General features: G+C 40.8%; 1 protein-coding gene across 1 annotated transcript in view; it reads right to left on the bottom strand.

The window, feature by feature from the left end:
- RIPK2 (receptor interacting serine/threonine kinase 2) overlaps positions 1-23,278 on the bottom strand; it is a 31,525-nt gene extending 8,247 nt beyond the window's left edge. Inside the window, exons 1-5 of the mRNA XM_026659059.1 lie at positions 23,128-23,278; positions 13,402-13,557; positions 8,487-8,644; positions 4,698-4,747; positions 4,333-4,494 (exon numbers count right to left, since the gene is read on the bottom strand). Of these exons, the coding sequence (XP_026514844.1) occupies positions 4,333-4,494; positions 4,698-4,747; positions 8,487-8,644; positions 13,402-13,557; positions 23,128-23,163 (562 nt within the window). The 5' untranslated portion in view covers positions 23,164-23,278. The remainder of the gene's footprint in view (positions 1-4,332; positions 4,495-4,697; positions 4,748-8,486; positions 8,645-13,401; positions 13,558-23,127) is intronic.
- Between the last annotated feature and the right edge of the window lie 1,127 nt (positions 23,279-24,405).

The raw sequence follows: 24,405 nt of genomic DNA, 5'->3' as shown, positions 1-24,405 counted from the left end.
AGGAAGTTCAACTACTCCATCCCAGCATGTGTGTGTTGATGTAAGGCTTACATAGCTGATTTTTAAAAATTCTGGATGACTGTTACTTGCAGAAATGTCTAATTTAAGTTGAGCTCAGCTACAAAAAGTGATATATTTAAGCAAACATAAGGGCCTGGGAAACCCCACAACTTCCACTCCCATCTTACAATATACTGCATAATTTTGTTAAAAGGGAACTATTAAATACTTGGCACCAGATCCTCAACTGGCATGACTAAGCAAAACCTCATTGACATTGCTGTGCTGATTTACACTGATAATCTGGCTCTTTGTCTTTTCTAATTTAGTCTCTATTCTTTGGTGATACTTGTTGAAAGCTTACAACCAATTTTCCCCACTAATTATTATGTCTTTTACTTTTCCCTGGCTTTTCTAGTGGAGACAAAATTTACACTTTTTAAAAAAAATATTTCCTTCTTTGAGCAATGCCATTCTCAAGAATAATGTTCTGTAGTTGACTGCTTCTGAACAGTCACCTGAGGGAGTAAAACATCATGAAGTGCTTCTCTGGTATAAGGCCAACATAATGTAAATAGTAGCTGGTTTAAAACAAAACAACCCTTCACCTCCTTTGCAATAGTGTGGTGAACTCTCTAATCTAGAACAAAAAAGATATTTAGCATTTGGAGATATTCTTTATCAAAAGCTTCAACGTGGGTCAAATGTTGAGGTTAAATTACTGTATCCCTTCAGGGCAGGTATACATGATATAACATGTCAAAACTCAGAGTCCATTTGACAGTATTTCAAAACAATTATAGAACATCAATAGAGAAAAATATTTTACAGAAAACTTGCAAAATGATCCATAGTACCATTTAAAGTTAAAATAAGGACGATAAGAAGCTATTTCTGATCATGCAAACTATGTTTTAAGGCAGGAATTTGTAGAAACAAAGGGATATGTTATTTGATGCACACACAATTTCTATGAACAATAGTGAGCATTACAAGGATGCACTGAGAGGAAAACATACTTGAGTGAACAAAAAATACATCCCCACATAATACCGACAGATTATGAGCAAAATTGCTTCTCAATTTTCTCTCTTTCAAACTAAAAAGCACTTTTCAGAAACCGAGCACGATACTCTAAAAATGGTAAAAAGAACAGGAGTACTTGTGGCACCTTAGAGACTAACAAATTTATTTATTTATTTATTTAGTCTCTAAGGTGCCACAAGTACTCCTGTTCTTTTTGCGGATACAGACTAACACGGCTGCTACTCTGAAATCTAAAAATGGTGAAGAGGTAGTCAGAGGGAAGGTAGCGGATTTATCTCGGCATCACTAATTCTCCTCATTTACTATCAATGAGTATCACAGAAATATAAAGAGGAAGCAAAAAAGTAGACATTTCAACCCTTACAAGTACCATTGCAAAATGAAGGGAAGTAAAAGTAAACTGAGTAGAAAATTCCGCTTTTACAATAATACAGCAGAAAAAGTTTTCCCCTTAAATAAAACCACCTGTTTTCTTCCTTTTATTAAAAAAAATGTAAGGTTATTTATTGTTATGAAGTCACATAAGATACATACTACTTTGATTATGTAACCTAGATAAATATAATTATAACATTAATTAAACAATCCTTACAGTTCTAACATTGTGCTAACACTACAAACAACATTTTAGCTGATGCAATTCATTACAAAATAAGAATACCCAAGAAGTATAAAAACACAGAAACATTTCTCTGCTTTTATAAAAGGCTGTGATATGACATAGTCGTTGTTTTTGGTTAAAACAAGAGACAAGGTAAAAGTTCATAGGCCCCAAACTGGACTCTGTCTTAAAACTGACATTCCATTTCAAAACATCCACCAATATTAAAAGACTTGTCCATGATCCAAACAAAAGGTTGTAAATCCCAAATACTAGACTGAGTTTCCCATTAAACCATCCACTAGTATGCTGAGTTGTGTGTTTGGATTAAAGACATAAGTATGCCTCATTTTTCTCTCCTGCCAGCTTCACTGAAGGAACTGAAATTGTCAAAACAGTCTGCTTTCTGAGCTCTTTGGAAAGCAACTTTCAAAACACTTTCCAGCTCAAAAGAACAGAACCAGCAACAATTTTAGAGAAATGAAGCTACTGTGCAACCAAACCATCCTAGAAATGGAGATGTTAAATTTGTTGAAACCCTCAGTTTGAAAGATAAAGGTTTAGTGTTTCATACTGGGGATGTTTTAAAATAGAAAGCACTTTTTTTAAAGGGAAACTGCAGGTCTAGGCATGTAAACTGTCACAGAGCTTCTAAAATACAGAATTTTGTACCCCAGCACAATCTTACCGTCTTCATTTTGCAACACTAATTGGGATGGGAGAAGAAAAGCACCAAGGCCATTAAATTTTGAACAATTAAAGATTGCTACTTTTCTGCTTTTACAAGATCTGCCATCTCCCTTGGACATTTAGGATCAGATTTTCCAAAGATGAGAGTTAAAACTGTGCTCTCAGCTTTCACATTCACAAGATGGATAGTCAGTTGATACAAGTACGCATGTAATTACACAACATGGCTGTAATTAATGTTAGGAATGGGCAAATAAATAAATAAATAAATAAATAAATAAATAAAACAAAAACAAAACCAAACCCGAACTCTATGTTGAGCTGAGATGGTAATGGATAAAATGGGACCCAGGTATAACTCCCTCCCTCCCCCCTCCTTTTTTTTTTTTGGTTAGATAGAGGCCTGATAAACAAAGATTTGCAAAATCAAAACCAAATTCCTCCTCCTCCTCGCTTTGTTCCTCTAATATATATAGATTTTTAATAAATGTATGGCGATATACCTATCTCATAGAACTGGAAAGGACCATGAAAGGTCATTGAGTCCAGCCCCCTGCCTTCACTAGCAGGACCAAGTACTGATTTTGCCCCTGATCCCTAAGTGGCCCTCTCAAGGATTGGACTCACAACCCTGGGTTTAGGAGGCCAACGCTCAAACCACTGAGCTATCCCTCCCCCCTCCATGTCATGTTTGCCTTCTGTATTCAGTGTTCCAGGTTATAGGACTCACTGTAAAAGAGCTAAAGGCATTAAGATAGGATTTCATAGTAAAACCTGACAGCATTAAAGGTGAGAAGCGTAGAAGATATTTATAACTGGAGTGAGTCACCTAGTCAGTATGATAAACATTTAAAATCTGTCAAATGCCACTTTAAGTCTTAAATATACAATTAGTTTCCGATTATCATTGCAACTGGTGGTAGGGACCGATCTAGTAAAGACTGCAACATTGTTTACATTATAGTTTCCCTATATTTCTCCACACAATATTCACCTTTTAGGCTCATTTGCACTTAGGCTCAGCTCTCTACCTAATGGTGATTTGGAGGGAAAAGTATAAGCAAAATGAGTGAGGTGGGAAGGGGAAACCCAGAAAGCATTGTTCCCAGTGTTTAAAAAAAATAAAAATAAATCTAGCCACAACTTTTTAAACATTGCTGTAGCAATATGCTGAAAGTTGACACTAGTGTCTTGCATGAAAAACTAAGACCTTGGGAGTTGTGTACTGAGCCTGCATAATAGACATTTTTAATTCTATGGGTGCACTTAGGGGCAGAGCCAGCTGCCAATTCCACAGCCATGAAATCCCACTGGCAGTGGAACTACTGTGCAATGGAGGTGATGAGCTTGATGTGAAGCAGGCTGAAGGGGCTTGTGCAACAGCAGCCCCTCATTCGGGAAGGTGGGACAGTGTTTTCACACTGCTTCCCCTGGAACACAGGTGTTTATGAAAGGGTAAAAGTTTGTTCGTAAAAGGCTGGTTCAGTTTTTTTTATAGGAATTTATAATCCAGGGCTCACTGTTAGTTCAGCAAACAAAACACCTCTGACTGCTTACAAGTTCCACTAGCCTTATTTTATCTGTTTTCCTCTAATTATTTTCCTCCTTAAAACTCCCACCCCTTCAAAAACAAACAGTAAATTAAGTGCAAATAAATAAATCATGTTAAAGTTGCACAATTAATCACAAAAAGACAGGAAATACAAAATTGAAGGTTCCAACTACAATATAAACCTGGCTGCACTGTACATGTTCCAGTTTTTATTATTGTTTGACTTCTAGCATGAGTAGCTTAATGTTACTGTATATGCTGTTAAATGTAAAGCGTAAATTATATAAGATATTTGACAAGGCTGAGTTAAAGCTGTTTTGGATGCAGCTGTTTACATTTTCTTTTTGTGACTGCAATTAAGCAATCTCAACATTGTATTAACATACAGGTATTTTGGGGGATATGGTTTTCCACTTAATCTATACCAAGCAAGTAAACTCACTTGAAAAAGAAGGTCTTTCATCTGGATTTTGTGCCCATCCACTTGCCATTAATGTTACTATCAGCACTCGGTGGGGTATGTCCATTGATAAAGTTTCTTCACTAGTGTCTGGTCGCTTTCCTTGTGACACACTATACATAATCTGCAAGGGGTTTATAACTTCTGTCAAAATAGATATCAGGCATTTATTAGAAATATATGTACTATTGATAGTTATTGTTTACTATAGGAGGATAAATTAAAATTGCAGACAATAATTAGGGATGTTGTAATTCTGCCAAAATAATTGTGTTCAGATTACTGTACAGAGGCTTTAGCTAAATGTAAATAAGGCTATAAAAGAAAACTAAAGAACACATTCTCACCTTCAAAGGGCTGTTTTCTTGACATTACTTCCCACATAATAATGGCATAGCTGTTAAAGTAAAAATTTGCATTACTTTAGAACATTTTATTATTTATGCTGACAATGAACTCAGCATCATACAAAATATTTCATTAAAATAAGCTTGCACAACACCAACTTAAATGGTTGACTATAATAATGTCCCCCTTCATACATGTTATGAAAACCAACAACAAGGGTAGCACTGAGTAAAGAACAATGTGCTATAGCTGTCTTTATTTATGGTGGCCATATGTGCCTTTGAAAACCTCACTGATTTCACATAAAAAAAATCAGTTTATAAATAGAGAGTTTTTTCTACCTGCTAGCCCTTCTCATCCTGGGCTCTCAGTGTTAAGAGGGCTTTCTTTCACAGGCCCGTTCTACACCTCAGAGTAGGTCCATATAAGGCAGCTTACATCAACCTAACTAAGTGTCTACACTACAATGCTCCTCCCTCTGATTTAAGTCACGCACTAGGCCAACCTAATAACTCCACCTCCAGGAGAGGCGTAGTGATTAGGTCGATGTAGTTAGGTTGACGCAGTGTCCATGTAGACACTGAGTTGCTTACGTTGCTTATTGCTGCCTTTGGTAGCTGGAGCCCTGCTGACCCAGGGCTGACAGCCAGAGTCCCGCTGCCCCAGGTGGCGGGGCTCACAGCTCGGGAGGGTCAGCGCCCGGAGCGGCGGGACTGGGGCTCCAGCTGTCATTGCCCCACAATGCTCCACTTAAGTTGGTGCATGCACTGCTGGCGAGGATGCACACTGACAGAAGGAGCACAGTGTGGACAGGAAGAGCAGATTTAATTACCACAGTGGCTGTAGGCTGACCTAACATAAGTCAACTTAATTTTGTAGCATAGACATGCCTAAACTAACATGAGTTCAGCAGGCTATCATCTATCCTTAGTTACACCTGTGCAAAGCCTTTAAACAGACTGCGAAGGGGAAACAAGGGAAAAATTTGGTCCTGCAATTGGAACTCAGTTAATAATTCTATTAATTATAGGCAAGTCATATGGGGGAGGGATAGCTCAGTGGTTTGAGCATTGGCCTGCTAAACCCAGGGTTGTGAGCTCAATCCTTGAGGGGGCCACTTAGGGATCTGGGGCAAAAATCAGTACTTGGTCCTGCTAGTGAAGGCAGGGGGCTGGACTCAATGACCTTTCGAGGTCCCTTCCAGTTCTACGAGATAGGTATATATCCATATATTATTTAAAAAAAAAATAGAATCTACCTCCCTCTCCAGAGCTGTGTTACCTATGCAGTGCTAACACAAGTGAAAAGTAATTTAATAAATATTTTTGTCCATAAAGAATGCTGTTGGGACTCTGAATATAAACAGTGATCAGTTGGGTTAGGTGTCATACACGCCATATTCACTCTGCAGAGAAGAATCAGAAATAACTCCAAACTTACTAAGCCTAATTGTGTTAATGTATAAATCAATGGGACTTTTCCCACTAATCTCCATGGGAGCAGGAATAGGCTCAGAACTACACTTTTAATAAAGGTGAAGCAGAACACTACTTCTATGCAGCAACACATTGTTGGTCCCCTGAGTAGTGACTTAAGAGAGAGTTCACTGTCCCTGACATTTGGTAGAAAACAGTGGATTTTAAAGGCAAAAATTCTGCTTTTCAACAAGAGTAACTGAGACAAACTGGTACAGAAGTCAAAGACTCATCCCTGACAGGAAGGCCTAAGAGCATTCAGAGAGGTGAATGAACTCTGCCACAGCCTGGGAAACCCCCAACATCACTCTCCCATTCAATCTGAGATATGATATAATTAAACATTTTCATCTCTTCTGTGACATTGTAGTCTGCAACTTCCTATTTGTTTTCCTTTGGCTCGTGTTCCTCTTTCCCTCACCACACCTTTCTCTTTCCTTCCATCGTATAGCTTGATTTGCTTCTGTTCTCTTTTTTAGTATATAGTGTTGTAGCCGTGTTGGTCCCAGGATATTAGAAACACAAGGTAGGTGAGGTAATATCTTTTATTGGACCAACTTCTGTTGGTGAGAGAGACAAGCATTCAAGCTACACAGAACTCTTCTTCGTGTCTGGGAAAGGTACTCTGAGCATCACAGCTAAATACAAAGTGGAACAGATTGTTTAACTACTACCTACCTATGCTAAACAATCTGTTCCATCTTGTATTTAGCTGTGACACTCAGAGGATCTTTCCCAGACCCGAAGAAGAGCACTGTGTAGCTTGAATGCTTGTCTCTCTTATCAACAGAAGTTGGTCCAATAAAAGATATTACCTCACCCACCTTGTTTCTCTTCTTCAATGGATGTTCTCGTCTCTTGTCTTCTTCTCTCCCTACATCTGTCTTCTTCTATCCTCCTTTGGTTTGAGTTCTCTCCCTTCTTTCCATCCATGTTCTCAATTTCTTCTTCTCCTCTTTCTGGACAATCTCTCCCTCCTTCCAAACCTCTTTTTCAGTCTAGTTTTCCCTCTAAACTTACTCTTTCTTTCCTTTTACTCTCCCTCTCTTCTCTCTCTCCTAACCAACCTCTTTAGGCTCTCCCCCACTCTAACCAATACTCTCACATCCTTCTAAAACCATAAGCATAGACAGGGCCTGCTGCAGGCTGCACTCCCTCTCCTGCTCCTCCAATGAACTGCCTTGAGCTCCTGATTCTTCTCTCTTGCTCCACACCCACCTACACCTCTCAAAAGATGAGAGTTACAGGGATATTCTCTCTCCCTGATTTCTTACTAGGAATGCCAGGTGCTTCCTCTCCACCTCAAGGGGAAGAGCTAATTATGAAAGGTAATGCTCTCTTTTCCAGGAAGCCCAGGCTTTGTCTTGGCAGTTTAGTCTCTGAAACTGGTTCATCTCTTACCACTGCATCCACACACCTACATGTAAGAGTCCCAAAGTGTCAGAAGTCCTAGATATTTTTAAAATATATGAAAATTATGGAATCCATGACTCAAGTAGCAAAAATGCAGCCTTAATAGATATTCTTAAAAACTATGCTTGACTGCTGTAGGCCATCTGTCAACTGTTAACCATCCACTTCCTCAACTCAATCCCCTCCTTGATTGTTTAGACAGGCTTTACGGTGGTACCCTTCTGAGCTAACTTGTTCAGTATCTCTTACACTGAGAAAGCAACTGCTGTTTCTTTTATAGGTAGCTATTACTCTATATGTGACATTCAAAAGCTTACTGGAATAGCTCTCCCTGGATTTCTATATGATGTATACTCTGTTTTTACCTGTCCCTATATGATGTATATTCCTATATGAATTTCTATATGACGTATACTCTGTTTTTGCCTGTCCCTTCACCTGACCTTTTGTAAGTTAATGCTTTTTCTCTCACCCCATGTTTGTCTTGCAATTTACATTAATCTCTGCACATTAGCCACAGAGATCTCTTAAGTAAGTGTGCATAGTTTGTTCATCTGGATGTTTGTACTCTGTTTTGCTACTCATTCGCTCTCTCTCCTCATCCATCCTATTTTCAGCAGGGTAATTTTATTCCCTGCAAGCCCTGATTTGTGGGATGTTCAAAAATTAAACAACATTGGGTTAACTCCAACCAATCCCCTTTTCTAGTTATCCTGTTTTTACCCTAATCTCTAGGGCATTATATTTGTCCTACTGTTTGCTAGGGAAAGAGGTTTTCAAAAATTGTACTTTATCCATTTAGTCTCCCAAAATAACTTGTTCTGGTTCATTATAATCAAGTTCCTTTGACAATTTTTACTTTTCAGTTTGCAGTGCCCACTGTAGGATAACAGGCAGTACCTGTATATATCATGCTTTACACTTGCACGGGTTTTCTGATTGGGATTATAGTCTTCAGGTGGCATGTAGATAATAGTCCCTCCCTCTGGCAGAGATTTGTCACCTCGCGATTGTGATGTGGACACCATGCGCCATTTCGATAAACCAAAATCCGCAATCTGGTAAAGAACAAAAATCTGTCATTCTGAGAGAGCAGCAGGTCCCATCTATGCACTGATGTTAGTGCAAGTTGACAAAAATAGAACTGAATGAAGAGTTTGTTTAAAACCCTCCATCCCGCTTGAAATGAAAGCAGCTACGGTGTTCTGCTAGCTACAAAAAACACCAACCTTGATTTAGAAAACGTTTCCAAATCAGGGTTCATGTTGTCACCACGGTATTATTATTTATTAATGATTTGAATGACCGTAGCACTTAATCACCATAGTTATGGACCAGGACCCCACTGTGCTAGGTGGTGTACAAAAATAAATAGAATAAAAAGATGTTCCCTCCCCATTGCTCCCTGTGGGCAACACCTCCCATGTAGTCCGTGATTTGGCTGTGGAATTCACCCTTGCTAAAAAACTGCATTTCAGAATATCAGCTTTCATTTCCAAAGACCAAACACTTATGTTTCTAGCCCTTATGGTTGGAAAGAAAATCTTGAAAACATTAATCAAGTGTAAAACGATGCAGCACTATCCAAAAACAACAACTCAGAGAGTGGTGCAGTTCTTATCATCTCAATCAGAGCTCCTTGGACCTAGCATTTTTCCAAGATGCCACAGAATTAATCATTTTGGCTGGGAAATTTGCCATTTTGCTGCAGACAGGCACCCAATATTTTGTTTGCTGTTTCCATGTCTGGCTGGGACATGCCTGAAACTGCTTCTTGTTCTCTATCCTTCCCTACAAGCTAAGAGTTAATTGGTTTGCAATGCATGCACCTGTGATGGGGTGTCCACCTCACCCCCCCCACCCACTTGCCCTGAAGGAATTAATGGAAGCCAGATGGGCCAATTAACCTTTTAGTCCGAGAGGAAAGTGAACCTGTGTGGGAACAGGCAGGGGTTCTATAAAGCCAGGGAGCTGATAGTAGGAAGGACTGCAGGGAAGGAGTCTGCAGTCACTTTCTGGGAGAAGGGAAGTGTGTTGGGAGGGCTATCAAGACAAGTAGCCCACTATTGCTCCCTGGGAGGAGGGAGTAGAGAGACTGACAAACCCCAGAGAGTGGGGGAGTGCTGGGGTAGGAAGCAGCCCAGGGAATAAGCAGCAAGGTTGGAGACTGAACAGACCTTGGCTGCATGTTGTAGGGTCCCTGGGCTGGAACCTGGAGTAGAGAGTAGGCCCAGGTTCCTCTACCTGACACTGGGAAAATGGCACTGGCAGGGGCGTGAACTGGAAGACTGCCTTGGCCACTATGGGAGTGACAGAAACTTTGAAGGACTATACCCCAGAAGGGGGGAAATGCTGAGCAACCTGGTCAGAGGCCGAGTCACAGAGAGGATAGCTGCGGCTCCTGAGAGCGAGAAGAGCAGCAGAGGAGAAATTGATGGGGTTTAACCACTAGAATGGGCGTTGCTGTGACTGAGCTAATCCCCAGAACCGCCAGGAGGTGGCATCATCCAGCAGTGAGTATAGCAACCTGTCACAGCATCCCACACTGTTCCACTGAACCAGGCAGCAGGGGATCAGGGAGCAAGAGCTGGACTCCAGCTTCCAGCATGGGGGAGAGAGAACCAGAAGTGTAGGCTGTCCAGTTGGGATGCCTAGAATTCAGGACAGTGGCCACTGGGTGGAAATCCAAGGAGATGAAGCGAGCTACAAACTCCACACTTTCCTGGTACACACACGAGAGGGAAAAAGGGTTCTGAGCAAGGCTGCCTGGACAACATTGCAACAACTAAGATCTATGGATATGAGCTTCCTGGAGAATACACGAGGAAAAAAAAAAGTTAAAAATAATTATTGACTGGTGTTATGTCACTGACTGGGCCATAGTTATGTGTATTTATGTAGGACAGGTGGAAGTGAAGGAAGAATATTTAATTGGAACAGAATAAATTAAAGTGCTTGTAATGGACTTGATTTCATTGTGTCATAGAGTACATGGCCTGTCTATAAGAGCTTTCTTCTGACTAGCTTTTGAGGTCATCGGGGGAGGAGGGAATGATTTTAAAACCAATTTGCATAATGCACTTTTGTGTGTCTGGTCTCATTGTAATTCAACAGAAATCTTACTCATTTAGCAGATATTTGATGCAATCAGACACACTATGACTGCATATTTTACATATGTTCAATACTTTCTTTTTTATAATACACAGCAGATGTATCTCCTTCCATTTTCTGCCAGTTATCAAAATCTTAATTTCACTCCACCCAAAGGCAGCTCAAATAATTAGCGAGCTAGTTAATAAGCAATGAGCAATTAACCCCCACATAATGCATCTGCAGAAAAATTCATCTTAAAGCATTAACCATTCAAATTTAAGGCACAGCATCTCCCTCAATTACTGTAATACTAAATGTTCCAGATCATCCATTTCAAATTTTCAAACTATTGATGAAAGGAAACAAAACTTTATCAAACTGTTTTTATTTCTATTCAAATTATAAAAGTGACCAACAGTTTTCTCAACAAATGGATTCTTCATCACCAATACTTCCTTCTCTTTGCCTCTGAATTAAAGGTCCATAATAAACCATTAAAGTTAAGATGGCTCAGAAACAATTTCACGTATGTTTTATTCTATTTTAAGGTGAATATCCAGCCTAATAAGCAACCAAGGCCTTGATAATCCCCTCATCAATTCTCCTTCAGGAAGTATCTGACAGGTAGGTTTCTCGCCTTCCCATACTATCCAAACCCAGAGTGTGCATATTTGAAGAGATGTTCTAAGGCTACAATAAGCACTGCTGAGTGAAGAATGACAATTTGGAAGCAAGACAGTACATCACATATTACACTGTTGCTGGGAATGGGAAACCCACCAGGGCCTACCTGAGCTCCTCTAACTTCAGAACTTGAGCAGTCCTTCGAAGGAGTTTCTACTCTGAAAGGACCACATTAAGGGTTATCCTCAAGGACTTTCATAAGAAAGTGATACCACTTCTGAATATTAGCCACTGCTTTTATTTCTTGCACTGCCTAATTACTTCTCTAATTCCTCTCTATTTTGTTACCATGAACTAACATTTTGCTTAACACTGTCTTATTATAGTACCTCCAACCCCTCTTCTCTGTAACTAAACCTATGAAATCATGACTACTTTTATGTTAATTTTGCTGAGAATTTGGTTATTTTCCCTAGGTATAATCCCTTCAGATATCCACAGGTTCATCCCAGTTAAATTTCTCATCTACTAACTTTGATTTATTTAATCTGTATGGCATACTGCATAGGCCAACATTATGGAAAGGCAGTGTGCTGCTAAAGGCCAGGAATCTGCAATTGGATTGGTGCAAGTCAACCCATTTCAGTGTGGAACCTCCCTGAAGAAGATGAGGCTCTGCCTTCAAAGACACAACTGCAGGACTGGAGTATAAGTTTGTCCCTTCCTATCCTCATTCCTTGTCTGCAATATTAAATACACTTCAGTTCCGCTATGTGTAAGGGGACTGTTGTCCCCTTACTAAAACTCAGTGGGGGTGTTTTGGGTGGCTAGCTCCCAGTACTAAAAGTAAGGGGAAGGATCGATGGGAAATCAGGACCCTGAAACTGACAGCCCCCAGGAACAATGGGGAGAGGCCAGTGCTCCAGGTCAGCCTGATTGACAGGGCAGGCAGGCTAATCAGGGAGTCAGGAGGCCAGCGGATCCCGTCCTCTGTGTGAGCTGGAATTGCCTGGGTCAGACAGAGTGGGGCCCAAGGAGAAAGCAGGGGCCCAAGCTGAGCTGGGGAGCAGAGCTGTGCCACCCAGATGGGCCAGAAAAGCATCCCAGGAAGCAGGTCAGAGCTGGGAGCAGAGTCACAGAAGCACCCCACAGAGCAGACCTGTGCTGGGAGGAGAGCTGCAGCAACCAGAGCCAGAGAAGCAGCCTAGGGAGCTGGAGGCAAAGCAGCAACAGCAGCCGTACTGAGGCAGAGTGGTGGAGATGGAACTGAGGCAGCAGAGTGGTGGAGCTGAGGCAGAGAAGCTGGAGCAGTCAGGAGCAGGGTGCGGTGAGCAGCTGGGGAGAGCAAGGGGGGCTCTGGGCAGCAGGCCCAGCGGAGGGAGACGCCCCCAGCCAAGACGCCTGGCAGGCCAGACTTGGAGGAGTATCATAACCCCAACAGGGCGGGGGAAACGCTAGGAAGAAGGGTCCTGCCACCTAGAGCCTGAGAGCATGTGGCCACCACCAGAGCAAGTGTCCGACCCGCAGCATCCCTGCGGCACAGCCAGGGCCTGAGGAGGTGGCCTGGGACTTGTGAGGAACAGACTGAACTTCCCTTACATTCCAGAGATGCTGGTTGTGATGTCCCTGTGCCACAGAGTGGGGTGACGGGTTTTCTTTTAACCTTTCCCATTTTTTCCTTATTTTTTTTCAACTGATTGCTGTTTAATAAATTGTATTTGCTTTGAACTGTATGTAATGATCAGTGGGTCAGGGAAGCATCCAGTACAGAGAGAGCACCCTGGAGTGGGGATACCCTAGCCCCTGCCCTAAGTGACCACAACAAGTTTGGGGGTCGAGCCCCCCAGGAATCCTGGGCCCAGCCTTGTCGGGGTTTACGAGGACTCTGCCAGACAGGAGAGTGGAAGGGGAGTCCTCAAGGGCAGGGAGGCCTCTGGGTAAAGGAAGTGGGAGCAAGGACTCAGATCCTTTCACTAGCCCACTTCACCGGGGTAGTGTATAAGCCAGGAAAGTTCCCCACAATAGCGGGACCATTCCCCCGCTTACATATGTTCACTGAAGAGGAATATAGAGACTAAAATAACCAGAACCTTACCTTAACATGAAACTCGCTATCCAGTAAAATATTTTGGGTCTTCAAATCATGGTGCAGTAATGGAGGACTCATATTGTGCAGATAATTCACTCCCAAAGCAATTTCATACAGAATACGGAATCGCAGTGACCACGCAATGTCAGGATACGCATTTTTCTACCAAAGAAAAAAGAAAACCAGAAAAATCACAATATGATCATCCATTTAAATATTTTAACAAAAATCTTTGAGTTAGAGGAGACATACTTTGAAAAGAGGTTTTTTTACATCTTGTATTCTCAAATTTAAAAAGTGACAAATCAGTGATTGGTGTTAATTTATATGTTTTAACATTATGAACTATTTAATCACTCATTACTATGCTCCTGTTCTTTAGCAATTATACTCTATCAGTTCACGATTATATATGCTGTTACTAATACACATACTGTATGACCTTGCGATGATAAAGTTCTAGATAAGATTTATCATCATCAACAGACTCAGAGTGCTTTACAAAAGTGAGCAAGTATCTTCTTAAACCTCTCTATTCCATTGCAGAACACAGGGTCTTAACCACTGCCTTCCACCTTCGCTGGTCTCCTCCTGCAGTCTTAGTTTTCAATTCTGCTTATATTCTGTAGTTCAACGTTATCCTTGGTCTATCTCATTGCCTCTTGCCCTAGGGGTTCCAATCCAATTCCTGTCTTACATTATTTAGTTTTTTAACTCTATGTACTAGCTATCTCCATTTTCATTCCAGAATTTCTTGTCCTAGTGGCTTCTGTTTTATCCTCCTCAAGAATTCTTTATTTGTGACTCTTCTTCCCCCTCTGATACTGAGGATTATTCTGTCAGCTGTTTATTAAAACTTGGAGTTTAGATAGTGAAGTCTTGAATCTCCAAATTTCAGCACACTATAGTAAGACCAACTTTTCAACGGTGTTAAATATTCAAAGTTTTTAGTTTGGAAGCAAGATTTCTGTTTCTCCAGATTGGCTTTAGAGTTACAAAGGCATATCTGGCTTTTGATACTCTGGTTTTAATGTTTTCATCTGCTCTACTTGTTGTGTCACAGATCATGCCATTTCCCTGTTTCCCCTCAGTCGTCCAGCTTGCAGCAACCCAGCCAGTGCCTTTCTTGGGTGGAGACCTATATCTCACTCCCTTCTGACTAGGGTATTTCCAGGCTGAGAAGTTCCCTGCCTTCGCTGTGTTGTTCCCAGCAGAGTGACTTCCCATGGTTGTAATTTACCACACAGTTCTTTTTAAGCAAGCCTATTTTATTCTTAAGGTAAAAAACATTACAGAGAATATGTTAAAAATAATAAAACTACATGCATGCTCATACAATTACCAGAGATCACCCTAACCCTAACATGGGTTCTGGCATTCACCAACTCCCCCAAAAGGGTTTCCCTCTTGTTTCAAGTTCATCATAGCTTCAGCTCAGAACAAGCACACAGTCTTATGGGGCCTCAGTAGGCTAAGTCCTTCCAATCATTCCTTAATCAATGGGAGCCTCTATGGACTAGAGATCCTGTCCATTTGCTGGACCAGGAAGAAGGGCCTGGACCAGGACAGTCATCCAAAACTCTTTTCTTTGTCTATTGGTCCATGGAGAATCCATTTTGAACTAGTATATGCAGACCTCACTAAGGGATGACTTCAAAGGGGTTCATAACCTGAGGAATTACATTAGCATCCCCCTCCTCCTAGAGGAGTGACCTGCAATTCCATAATAAATATGGACAACTGCATTTTTAATACTTTGGGGGTCCAAGGTATTAAACATAATTCAATCAAGTTTACAGAATTAAGTTAAACCTTATCCTAATTCCATAAGGATTGTGCAGGATATTGTGGGTCTGTTGCATGTTGTACTTACAATGCTGTCAAGATATGCGAACTATCGGACTTCTTTTGTGTCAGTCCCAGAAAATGTCATTGGTGTTGTGTGTTGATCCTTGGGGTTTTAGTTTTCTCAGTGTTGATTTTCAACCTTATTAATTGTGCATAAGCCTGGAGATCATTTGTTTTGCCTTGCATGTCTCTATGGGTAAGTGATAGCATGTTGATGTCATCCACAAAGTCAAGTTGGTCTAACTTCTGTTTGAAAATTCATTGTATGTCCTTTCATTGTTCTGTACTCCCTCTCACTACCCAATCCACTATCAGTAAAAAAATTCTGGGTGACATAAGACATCCTCACCTGATGCCCAGAGTGACTTTGAATGGTTTAGTCAGTTCGCTATTATGTAGTACTTGGCATGTCATATTTTCATAGAAGCTTTGAATGATCCTCACAAATTTTGGAAAGATTCCATAGTTGTGTAGCAATTTCCATAAAACAGTTCTATCCGTTATACCAAAAGATTTTTGGAAATCTAAAAAATTCATATAAAGTGGTGACTGTTGTACAATCAACAGTTCTATGTTGATACATAAGATTATTATTTGATATGTACCTGATTTATCCTGTCTGAACTGTGCCTGTATCTTGAATCTACAGAGGATGTGAGCTTTTTAGGTGACAAATCTGTGGAACTGTCCCAGATGTCAATAGAGAAGGTTTTGGAATAAATTGCTAAATTAAATAGTAGAGCTATCAAATAATTTAAAAAAATCTCAATTAACCAAGATTAAAAAAAAATGTGATTAATTGCAGTTTTAATCTCACTGTTAAACAATAGAATATCATTTATTTAAATATTTGTGGATGTTTTCTACATTTTCAAATATATTGATTTAAATTACAGCACAGAATACAAAGTGTATTGTTGTAGCTGGCATTGCAAGGTATTTATGTGCCCCAGATTTGCTAAATACCCCTTCCTGCATCAACTACCATTCCAGAGGACATGCTTCCATGCTGCTGGCAGGTTCTGCTTGATAATGATCCAAAGCAGTGCGGACCAACGCACGTTCATTTTCATCATCTGAATCAGATGCCACCAATAGAAGGTTGATTTTTCTTTTTTGGTAGTTCTGGTTCTGTAGTTTCCAAATCGGAGTGTTGATCTTTTAAGACTTCTGATAGCATGTTCTACACTTCGTCTCTCTCAGATTTTTGGAAGGCATTTCAGATTCTTAAACTTTGGGTTGAGTGCTGTAGCTATCTTTAGAAATCTCATATTGATACCATCTTTGCGTTTTGTCAAATCTGCAATGAAAGTGTTCTTAAATCGAACAACGTACGTTGGGTCATCCGAGACTGCCATAACACGAAACATATGGCAGAACGCAGGTAAAATCATGGAGCAGGAGACATACAATTCTCCTCCAAGGAGTTCAGTCACAAATTTAATTCACGCATTATTTTTTTAACGAGAGTCATCAGCATGGAAACATGTCCTCTGGAATGGTGGTCAAAACATGAAGGGGCATACAAATGTTTAGCATGTCTGATGTAAATACCTTGCAACACCGGCTACAAAAGTGCCATGTGAACACCCGTTCTCACTTTCAGGTGACATTGTAAATAAAAAGCAGGCAGCATTATCTCCCATAAATGTAAACAAACTTGTTTGTCTTAGTGATTGACTGAACAAGAAGCAGGATTGAGTGGACTTGTAGGCTCTGAAATTTTTAGAGTTTTTGAGTGCAGTTATGTAATAATTCTATATTTGTAAATTGCACATTCATGATAGAGATTGCACTACAGTACTTGTATGAGGTGAATTGAAAAATACTATTTGTTTCTTTTACAGTGCAAATATTTGTAATCAAATACATAAAATGATCACTGTACACTTTGTATTCTGTGTTGTAACTGAAATCAATATATTTGAAAATGTAGAAAAATATTTATAAAAAACCAATTGGCATTTTATTATTGTTTAACAATGCGATTAATATTTTTAATTGAGTTAATTTGTTTGGAATTAATTGCTTGAGTTAACTGAGACTAATGGATAGCCCTATTAAATAGTAATAAGTCACCAGGACGAGATAGTATTCACCCAAGAATTCTGAAGGAACTGAAATACGAAATTGCAGAACTACGAACTGTGGTATGTAACCTATCATTTAAATCAGTTTCTGTACCAGATGACAGAAGGACAGTAATGTTACACCAATTTTTAAAAAAGGCTACAGAGGCTATCCTGGCAATTACAGGCCGGTAAGTCTAACTTCAATATCTCACAAATTGGGTGAAACTATAGTAAATAACTGAATTATCAGACACATACATAAATACACTTTGTTGGGGAAGAGTCAACATGGCTTTTGTAAAAGGAAGTCATGCCTCACCAATCAACTAGAATTATTTGAGGGGGTCAACAAGCATGTGGACAAGAGGGATCTATTGGATATAGTGTATTTAGATTTTCAGAAAGCCTTTGACCAGGTCTCTCACCAAAGGCTCTTAAGAAAAGTAAGCAGTCATGGGATAAGAGGGAAGGTCCTCTCATGGATCAGTAACTGGCTAAAAAATAGAAAACAAAGGGTAGGAATAAATGGACAGATTTCAGAATGGAGAGAGGTAGATAGAGATGTCCGCCAGGGATCCAGCACTGCTCACCATATTCATAAATGATCTGGAAAAGGTGGTAAAATGGGGAGGTGGCAAATTTTGCAGATGATAAAAATTACTCAAGGTAAGTCCAAAGCAGACTGTGAAGAGTTACAAAGGGGCCTCACAAAACTGGGTGACTGGGCAACAAAATGGCAGATGAAATTTCGCATTGATAAATGCAAAATAATGCACATTGGAAAACAACCCCAAGAATACATACAAATGGTGGTATCCAAATTAGCTGTTACACTCAAGAAAGAGATCTTGGGGTCATCATGGATAGTTCTCTGAAAACATCCGCTCAATGGGCAGCCTCAGTCAAAAAAAAAAAAAAAATTACAGAATGTTAGGGACCATTGCGAAAGGGATAGATAACACAAAATCATAACGCCACTATTTAAATCCATGGTACATCCGGACCTTGAATACTGCCTGTAGTTCTGGTCACCCCATCTCAAAAAGATATATTAGAATTGGAAAAGGTACAGAGAAAGGCAACAAAAATGATTAGGGGTATGGACCAGCTTCCATATGAAGAGAGATTAAAAAGACCGACTTTTCAGCTTGGAAAAGAGATGACTAAGGGGGGATATGATCAAGGTCTATGAAATCATGACTGTGGAGAAAGTGAATAACGAAATGTTAGTTTACTCCTTCACATAACACAAGAACCAGCGGTCACCCAATGAAATTGATAAGCAGCAGGCTTAAAGCAAACAAGGAAGTACTTCACACAACACAGTGTCAACCTTTGGAACTCCTTGCCATAGGGTGTTGTGAAGGCTAAGACTATAATGAAGTTCAAAAAAGAACTAGATAAATTCATGGAGGATGGGTCCATCATTGGCTATTAGCCAAGATGGTCAAGGATGCAACCCCATGCTCTGGGTATTATTAGCATCTGATTGCCAGAAAGAGGGAGTGGACGACAGGGGATGAATTATTGCCTGTTCTGTTCATTCCCTCTTAAGCATCTGGCATTGGCCACTGTTGGAAAACAGGATTATCGGGCTAGATGGACCATTGGTCTAACCCAGTATGGCTGTTCTTATGCACTGATTTCTTTATTTTGCCTAGAATAATATATGTAAATACATTACCTGTGAGAGAGATCCGTTCTATGCCCCTCCAGTTTTTACACTGAGGTTTTCTTTCTTTGGCAGCTTCACTATATGACCCCTTTTCCACTGATTTGGTAACTTTTCTTCTTTCCATATATTTTGTAAGAGGCCTATCAAAATGTCTACTGTTTTCCTCAAGTCTGCCTTAAGAACCTCTGTTGGAATGTTACCTGGACCTGGTGCCTTTCCATTTTTAACTGATTGACTGCCCTTTCTACTTCTACGCTGGTGATAGGTTCTAGTTTGATGTCCAGATCTTCTCCTTCCTCTATATCTGCGGGGATGCCCACTGGCTCACCATTCAGTAGTTGAATAAAGTACTGCCTCTATACATTTAATTGTTTTGATGTCTTTATCATTATGTTGCCCTTGTTGTCTTGAGTTGGTCGGTTGGTATTTGTTTTTCCTCTTGACAACTACTGAATGATGTTTTATACGGTCTTCATATCATTTTGTGCTGCAGTGGTCTATGCATCTGTTGCCACTTTATCTATAAGTTCTCATTTGTCTTTCCTAGCACTCATTTTGGCCCCTGTGCTCTTTATGGTATATTCCTCCAAGAGAGAGTGAGAGGGTGTGTGTGTGTATGTGTCTGTTTTCTTGGTCTTGTTAATTTGGTATCTTATTTCCTGTCATATATCCTCAGATAACCATTCATTGTGGTGTTTCTTCCTGAATCCCAGCATTCCTTCAGAAGTTTTAGTGATAGTTTCCTTTACCCATTTCCATTTGCCTTCTACTGTTCCATCATCTTCAAGCACCTGTTAATGGAGTTCTAAACTCTGGTTGCATTGTCATCTGTTTTAGGTTGGTGATATTATAATGTAGGCATCTCTGTTGTTCAGACATCTTTTATTTTTATTCTCAAAATATCTACCACTAATGCATGGTCTGTACCCATATCTGCCCGTTCCTTCTATGTACATCTTCTAACGTTCTTCTTCATTTGAGCCACATAGTAATGTGATCCATTTGGTTCCCTGTTCTGTGACCTGGTGACCTCCAAGTTATCTTAGTAATACTACAGTGAAGGAAGATATTTCCTCCAATGATCAGGCCATTTGTTCCACAAAAATCAGCAAACACTTTGCCACTTTCTTTCCACTGACATCTTGTTTCCATAAAATAGCTTCCCTGACAGTGTTATTGCTCCCTACTTTAGCATTCATGTCTAGGTCAAAGGGTAAGAGCCAGACTTAAGGCAGTCCACCGGCCCACTTGCTAATAAGACACTACTGTAAGAAACAAAGTTGTTAAAGAAATCTGCACTACCCCTCAGTTCACAAACTCAATTGAACTCAACTCCATTCAAATAGACTTACGAGAGATAATGGCGTGAAATGGCCAAACACACAAGGAAGCTACTCTGCTGATGAATTTTCTCTCTCCTAAATTGGTATGCAGAATGTGCGGTGTGAAGGTACGTACCCTTCTACTGGCCGCAAGGAGGCTAACAAGATCCTCTGGGCCTGTGCTGCTCCAATGAGGTGCACCTGTTCCTGGAGGAGAAGGGGCTTATTAGGGGAAGCCTACCATAGGAAGGGGCGGTGACCAGGAAGAGGCTGTGAATAACCAAGGCAGGCTGGGTGAGGAACAGACAATTACAGAAAAGAGCCACTCCGGCTGACAGCCAAGTAACACACCCCAGAAAGAAGGGTGGGGGATATAAACCTTATGTAGGTGCAACAAACTTTCAGAAATTGAGTCTGTAAAGACCTATCCAGGGACTGTCTGAGAGGCTGACTACTGTTTCAGCCAGACCCTCCTCTAACAAGGGGCAGGGACAAAGAAGAACCAATCCTCTGCCAGGGAGCAATTACCCCCAGAAAACTCCCCTAAAGGCAGCCACTGGGGGAGCAGAGAGAGTAAACGAAGGACAGTGGGACCTGGAGGAGGGGGGAGGGGGAAATGTGTCTAGGGAGTGCTACCCTTCTTATATGTGGACACTATACAAGCCTAGAAAAGTGGTCCAAATAACAGAAATTGACAGATATAAACTAGATATACTAGGCCTAAGGGAAATGAGACAAATACCTTTTGTCAATTGAACACATATTACTATATTCTGGGCTACCAAATGCCAATGACATACGCAGAGATGGCAAAGGTTTTATATTATCAAAAGAGGGCAACCAAAAGCCTGACAGAACGGGCACAAGTTCTGGAAAGGATTATAACAGTACAATTTACATCAAAGTTCCAGAAAGTGTCCATTATTCAATGTTTTGTGCTCCAACAAATCAAGCTAGCCCAGAGGAAAAAGAAAACTTCTACTTGTGGCTACAGGAAACAATACACAATATTCCAAGAAGAGAGGTCTTCCTAGTAAAGGCAATATAATATCCCCATTTTATAAATGGGAAAGCAGAGGAACAGATGAAATGACACGTCCAAGGTCACCCAGCAGGCCAGTGGCAGTTGCAAAAAGAGAACCAAGGTCCTCTAAGTCCCAATCGAATGCCCTGTCCACCAGACAATACTGCCTCCCAGTGATGCTAGACTACACTAAAACTAAACACAAACACTATCTTTTAAAAATGTTATGATTGAATTTCTCAGCTTTTGTGGGTATGTTTCACAAACTGAATATGAAAGTTCAATCCTTCATTTTAAAAAAGCACAACTGAGTGCCTGAAAGACGTGCCTGTTTTAGTTTTGCAATTTCTGACTTACCAGTTTGAGTCATAGTCTTCTTTTAAAAGACTATTCACAGTAAAAAGAAAATGAATGCACATTATTCACATGAATGAATTACTCCTGCCAAAAAAAAAATTAAATTCTACACCAAAAAATTAAAACTCTGTGCACAATATTTTAAAATTCTGCAAAATTCTGGATATTTTATTTTGTCAAAATAAAACAATATAACCACACCAGTTTCAATTATTTTGGTAATTTATTTCAAAATACCTCTCAGGAAGTATGTCTGTAGTGATACAGACAACAACAAAATTCAGGAAATGATTTTTTGACAAGTAGATTACTTACTAGGCATATAAAAACAGAACGTTGAGTAATTCATTTAAACTACACTACAGAAACGTATTTCCCACACCCCTCAGAAGCAGTGCAAAGGCTTGGGGAAGTCAGGGGTAATGGAGGAACGGAGAGAGAGGGAAAGAGCCTGGGATTGAACCTGGACGGTTGTTGGTGTGGGTGGTAGAAGTATGGAAAGGGTTTTTTCGGGAGGTGGGGGGGGGAAGGGAGGGATTGTTAGGGAGTTGGGGAGCCTCCCCCATGCAGACCCTGGCTGACCCCTAGCCTCTCCCAATCAGTCAGGCACATCTGCCCCCGTCTCCGTATGTCCCCTACGCCCTGTCCCCATGTGGCCATGCAACCCCCGTGCCCCTGCCTCAAAGCTGTCATTATACTAGCTCCTGAGCCTGCGTCCCAGTCTGTTTCCTACCCCTGCCCCATCAGCTCTTCTGAACCCCATTCTGTGACCCCTAGCAACCCTGTGTGCCGTACTCTGTCCCGCCTGTGCCTCCTCAACTGGTGCCGCTGTAAGGAACGCAGCTGTCAGCTGACTACCCTCTCTTCTGGTGCCGTAGCAGCCCCTGGTAGCCGAAAGGCATAACTGCAGAGCCTCTCCAGCAGAATCTATATTCTGCGGAAAAAAAAAATCTGACGGGGGGGGTGAGGAGGGGAGAGGAGGGCATGAATTCTGCACATGTGCAGTGGCGCAGGATTCCCCCAGGAGTAATGAATAAATGCATGCATGCAGAGGAAAGGGCAGAGATTCTGAAACCAGTACAGAAATGAGTACAGCTATTTGAGCTCTCATTGAGTTTCTAATTACTTGCAAATCACAGCTGATTGTTTTTAACTCACCATTCATTTCCTTGTCATTTCTCTAAAGCCCCAAATATTGCAACTGTCTTAATGGGGGTAGACTGCTGCACCCAGACAAGGCCCCACTGACTTTAAAGGGGCTCTTCATAGATGTCGCAGTCTGCCTGAGCAGAGTAAATTGCAGGCTAGGGCCCAATATTTTTTTCCATTAAAAATGTTTACTACTTAATTTCCTCAGGCATGCAAAACAGACCATTTAACAACAACAACTAGAAGTGACACACAAAAGGCTTTAGAAAAACACTATACACTTACCCCATGCAAAAGTTGGTTTAATGAGCCATTTGTCATATATTCAGTCACTATTCCCAGAAATTCAGGCTCATTGCAAATTCCCAAAATTGGTAGAATGTAACTGAACCTGGCTTTGTGTAAAATCTCTGCTTCTTTTAAGAGATTGGTTCTTTCACTGCAAGAAAAAAAATTAAATGACTAAATCAGTGCTAAGAAACATGCAATTATGATTTAGTTAATTTAAATATATTATGTTTACTTTTAAGGTAAGAAAAGAAATACACAGATGAAAGGTGCACTGAATTAGCTTTACAAAATTAAGATCTCACTATACGAAAACATTGACAGCACTACAATTTATTTTTTACTGGACTGTTGTATACAATTATCACAAAATGCTTCACAACAGATTACTATCTATAGATGCAAATACATGTCATAGAATATCAGGGTTGGAAGGGACCTCAGGAGGTCATCTAGTCCAACCCCCTGCTCAAAGCAGGACCTAATCCCAACTAAATCATCCCAACCAGGCTTTGTCAAGCCTGACCTTAAAAACCTCTAAGGAAGGAGATTCCACCACCTCCTTAGGTAACCCATTCCAGTGCTTCACCACCCTCCTAGTGAAAAAGTTTTTCCTAATATCCAATCTAAACCTCCCCCACTGCAACTTGAGACCATTATTCTTTGTTCTGTCATCTGGTACCACTGAGAACAGTCTAGATCCATCCTCTTTGGAACCCCCTTTCAGGTAGTTGAAAGCAGCTATCAAATCCCCCCTCATTCTTCTCTTCCGCAGACTAAACAATCCCAGTTCCCTCAGCCTCTCCTCATAACTCATGTGCTCCAGCCCCCTAATCATTTTTGTTGCCCTCCGCTGGACTCTTTCCAATTTTTCCACATCCTTCTTGTAGTGTGGGGCCCAAAACTGGACACAGTACTCCAGGTGAGGCCTCACCAATGTCGAATAGAGGGGAACGATCACGTCCCTCGATCTGCTGGCAATGCCCCTACTTATACAGCCCAAAATGCTGTTAGCCTTCTTGGCAACAAGGGCACACTGTTGACTCATATCCAGCTTCTCGTCCACCGTAACCCTTAGGTCCTTTTCTGCAGAACTGCTGCCTAGCCACTCGGTCCCTAGTCTGTAACAGTGAATGAGATTCTTCCGTCCTAAGTGCAGGACTCTGCACTTGTCCTTGTTGAACCTCATCAGGTTTCTTTTGGCCCAATCCTCTAATTTGTCTAGGTCCCTCTGTATCCTATCCCTACCCTCCAGCATATCTACCACTCCTCCCA

Source organism: Terrapene carolina, unplaced genomic scaffold, assembly GCF_002925995.2.
Source record: "Terrapene carolina triunguis isolate 2854851 unplaced genomic scaffold, T_m_triunguis-2.0 Scaffold58, whole genome shotgun sequence".
Taxonomy (NCBI): domain Eukaryota; kingdom Metazoa; phylum Chordata; order Testudines; family Emydidae; genus Terrapene; species Terrapene triunguis.
This window is presented reverse-complemented; position numbering and strand designations above follow the sequence as displayed.